At 42.2% G+C, this 3,954-nt stretch overlaps 1 protein-coding gene across 1 annotated transcript; it reads right to left on the bottom strand.

The window, feature by feature from the left end:
• Nucleotides 1-1,219: 1,219 nt before the first annotated feature.
• Nucleotides 1,220-3,313, bottom strand: LOC137639158 (piggyBac transposable element-derived protein 4-like). Its single transcript, XM_068371458.1, has one exon. The coding sequence runs from the start codon at nucleotides 3,311-3,313 to the stop codon at nucleotides 1,220-1,222; it is 2,094 nt and encodes a 697-aa protein (XP_068227559.1).
• Between the last annotated feature and the right edge of the window lie 641 nt (nucleotides 3,314-3,954).

A 3,954-nucleotide genomic window follows, 5' to 3' on the forward strand; every position in this document is an offset into this window, starting at 1 on the left:
ATTATTCTATGGGTAGTTGTTAATAATTATGGGTTATTGTATGAGTTTGCAAGCACGTAGGCGTGTTGCAAACTTAAATTCATACCAGGAAGCATTATGTTTTTCGTTATTGTGTTTTGTTATTGGTGTTTCTCTTTTCTGGGTTTTACCTTACTTGTTCCAGTTATTTTTTATCTGCTTTTGCAATGAAATAACTTCGCTAATAGTTTTTAACCACTATAAAAAAATTTCGGAAAACAAATTTATGATTTTTTTCAATTATTGACCCCTTCGATTTTCTCTTTTTCAAAGTAGGGAAACAAGCCGAAAGTACCAAGTGGTAGGACAGGGGTCGGCAACCTTTTGTGCACAATGTGTCATTTGGTAATTGATCATTTTTTTTTATTACCTTTCGTACCAGTTACTTTCTAGTATTATATAGGAATATCAGAATTATAATTGTATAGTAGGTAGTTACCGTATCAATTATAATGTATTTTCCTGAACATGCTTGACCTGAATGTAATGATTGAGTTGCATTTAGTATTCTTTGTAATAAAAAGAAATCTTATCCTTTCAGTTTATACTTCAACATATCAATGCGATTCTTGCCCTTGCATCCCAAAGGCCAAAGATGAGAATTAAGTTAAATTTGGAAACATTGTGTTATAAGCCTGCTATGATTGGGGCTGATATTGTGCTTCATGTGTGAGAATAAATGCTTACAACCCTGGAACACTGAACCCGTTTCCCTGTTACACGGCCACTGAACGTGGGTAGTTTATACCCGATTTTGGAAAATTAAAGAAAAATAGTAAATATGCAAATTTATTAATCCTATCCCTTACACACTAAATATAACCCTATTACCTAGTAATGAAACTATTAAATTAGAATACTTACTTTCAGAAACTTGAATTAAAAAGCAAAAAGAAAGGAATGTAAAAAAGTGAAAAAATTTGAATGTTTTTGCAAAAATATTAAGCAAAAAAAAACCCTCTCCAAAAAATCGCTCAGATGCTCCCACACGCTTCCAAGGATGTCAGGCTCTCATCCCAGGGGGTCATCAAGGCACGGGGGATGCGGGAACTGTAGGGAAGAGAGTAGGAAAAACACCCTTTTTCTAGTGCACCAGAAATGACAAATTGTGGAATATAATGTGTTTATTATATTTCTTTTTATACTTTATCACACATTATCACTCAAAATCTTAGTTTTATATATATTACCTACCTCAGCCTTATATGCAATCACAGCAATAGGGGAAGTAGTGGCTCGGGCAAACAGGTTGGCGGCAGCTGTGACACCTGAAACGTGTCTTTTTGTCTGCCTTGGAGTCACACTTCGTGCAACGGACCATAGGGTTCCTCATCTCGGCTGCCGATGGTCCAGCACCTGCAGCTGTGCCAGAGCGGAGGTTGAGGGAGCACACCTGTCTTATGGCCAGCTTCACCTGGCGATGCTGAGAAGGGTTATTCATCCGTTCCTGCGCTGAGGCCTTGATTAGTTGCAGGGCCAGTCCATGCATGAATTTTCTTCGGTGCAATTCCTTGCGTTGTAGCGTTGGATTATTTGCCTTGTATATAATCCAGGAGTTAATGATACTTGCATTGACCATCCCAAAGAAAACACACAATGGCCACCTATTTGTTTTTCTGCTGCAATTATATGTTGCACACATTTGATCGAACGTGTCGACCCCTCCTTTTGTCTCATTATAATATTCAATTATGTTAGGCTTTCCGGTGACATCATTCACTACTTGCTGTGTGTGCATACTTGAAAGGAGGAGCACATTCTTCTTTGTTGTTTGTGTGTTTGGCACGTATGATACGAGTGTCAGATCATCTGTGAAGAGGAATGCTGAACTCCCGGGTCTGCGGTCCTTCTTTTCCCTCATGACAGGTGGGATTTCTGGCTTGTTGGCCCTGACTGTGCCCACCAATGTCAGCCCATTAGTCAGGAGGTCCTGTATGAGGGGCACAGACGTGAACCAGTTATCTGTTGTCACATTCCTGTTCGTGTTCTGGTAGCGGCTGGTTAAATCTTTGGTGAACATGTGGCCCAGCGTCAGCCCATGCCTTGTTGTTGTACCTGCTTTTCCTAGGTAGGGAATAGCTTTTAACAGGTACTTACTTTGGACATCGTTCACCATAACGATTTTTACCCCATACTTTGCTGGCTTATTAGGGATGTACATTCTAAAAGGGCACTTTCCCCTAAAAGCAAGCAACTGTTCATCAACTGTGAGGTTCTCGTGAGGTGTGTAATTATCCTCACAGTTTGCCATGAACATGTCCCACATTTCCCTGACCGGAGCGAATTTGTCTGTGGCCCGCCTCTGCTCACGTGTGCCCATGTCGTCAAATCTGAGGCAGTATAGCAGAAAATTGAATCTGACCTCAGACATTGCTGCCTTGTAAAACAAAGCCCCTACCTCAGAGCACCACAATTCCCTAGTATTTAGGTGGTTATCTTTGCGGTAGCCACTAAATATTAGAACACTTAGAAGGGCACGTATCTCTGCAGCTGTTGTGTGCTGTACAGTTGCTGTCTTCCTCTTGTATTTTGTGGCAACATCATCAATTTTCTTGTTAGTAAAGTCCACAATAAGATCAACAATTGCAGTGGACATAAACAGGTCAAAACACTCCTCAGGTGTGGTGTATTGAGAAGCTGCTTGTGTGGGACCTGGCCTACTTGACACCACAATATTGCGAGCTGGTGTCCTTCTTGCGGCAGCCACCTGTGGCCTTGTGTGCCACGTATAACCAGAGTTACTTTTCACAGTTGCCGAGTTAAAAGTAACTAGCAACTCCCCATCGTCTGCACGTCGTCGCCGTTGTCCTCGGGGAGCAGCAGGAGCAGTAGCAGGGGTTGGAGCAGGGACAGCAGGAAGGGTTGCAGCAGGAGAAGCAGGAGTAGTAGCAGGGGTTCCAGCAGGAGCAGTAGCAGGGATTGCAGCAGGGGCAGCAGTAGATGAATGTGGATCAGAATCACCAACGGCAAGTGGAACAGAGTAGCCAGGAGTAGAGGTGGCAAGGCCAGTAGAGGGAGTGGCGATGTTATCAGGGGAGATGGTGGAGGGGAGGTGCCTAGGCCTCTTCCTCTTCTGACCAGCCGCCTTTGTTTCTATGCGGCGGCGTGGGAGGTCTTCTTCTGAGTCACTGTCAGAACTTTCTATCATTTCCTGATGACTAGGCACATATTCTTTATCAAGGTCACTATCATACAGTACCTCTGCTTCAATACAGTCAATTTCACTCTCATTGTCTGAGGCATCAAGCAATTCTAAAATTTGAAAATCACTAAGCTTTCGTCCTTGTCTTGCCATTATGTCACACTGAACTTTGGAAATCCTGAAAAAGCATTTACAGCCTGAAAAGAAAGACAATTATTAGTACACCAACACTTATAGCTTCCATTTGTAACTATTAACACTGAACCCGGGTACACATTACCCAGTTTTTTCTATATACTCTTATCACTGAACGTGGGTAAACGGTACCCGAACACGTCTGTAGCGCAAAATCCAGGCAGAGGATTGGAGCGACGCGACTTCCCCCTATAAACCCATAGGGTAGACTGAAGCTATACTGAGTCCCAGCGCGCTGGCTTGAGGGGAAGAGGGGGGAACACGAATGACGTCACCTACTCTGGGTAATCTATACCCACGTTCAGTGTTCCAGGGTTAATTAATATGTGAATTCTTATGCTAAGAGCAATGCAAAAGATACTTTCTTTATGCAATTGAATTTGTAAGGTAGTGATGGCCAGGACCTTAAAATGGATGCTGCATGATTATATTTTACTAGTTTTTAGTATTTCTCGAAGATCTTTAAATTTAGCTGATCACAATGATAAGGCCTGAAAGTTAATTAATTGCATTGCCAACTACTCAGTTTTCATCCACTCTAAGAGAGTTGCATACAAGTCGTGGTAGTTAAAGGTGCCTGGTCCGATTAAAAAAGGAAA

This window comes from Palaemon carinicauda, chromosome 4 (genome assembly GCF_036898095.1).
Source record: "Palaemon carinicauda isolate YSFRI2023 chromosome 4, ASM3689809v2, whole genome shotgun sequence".
Taxonomy (NCBI): domain Eukaryota; kingdom Metazoa; phylum Arthropoda; class Malacostraca; order Decapoda; family Palaemonidae; genus Palaemon; species Palaemon carinicauda.

Coding starts and splice junctions, on each gene's coding strand:
- LOC137639158 (XM_068371458.1), bottom strand. CDS start 3,313: ATGGCAAGACAAGGACGAAAGCTTAGTGATTTTCAAATTTTAGAATTG.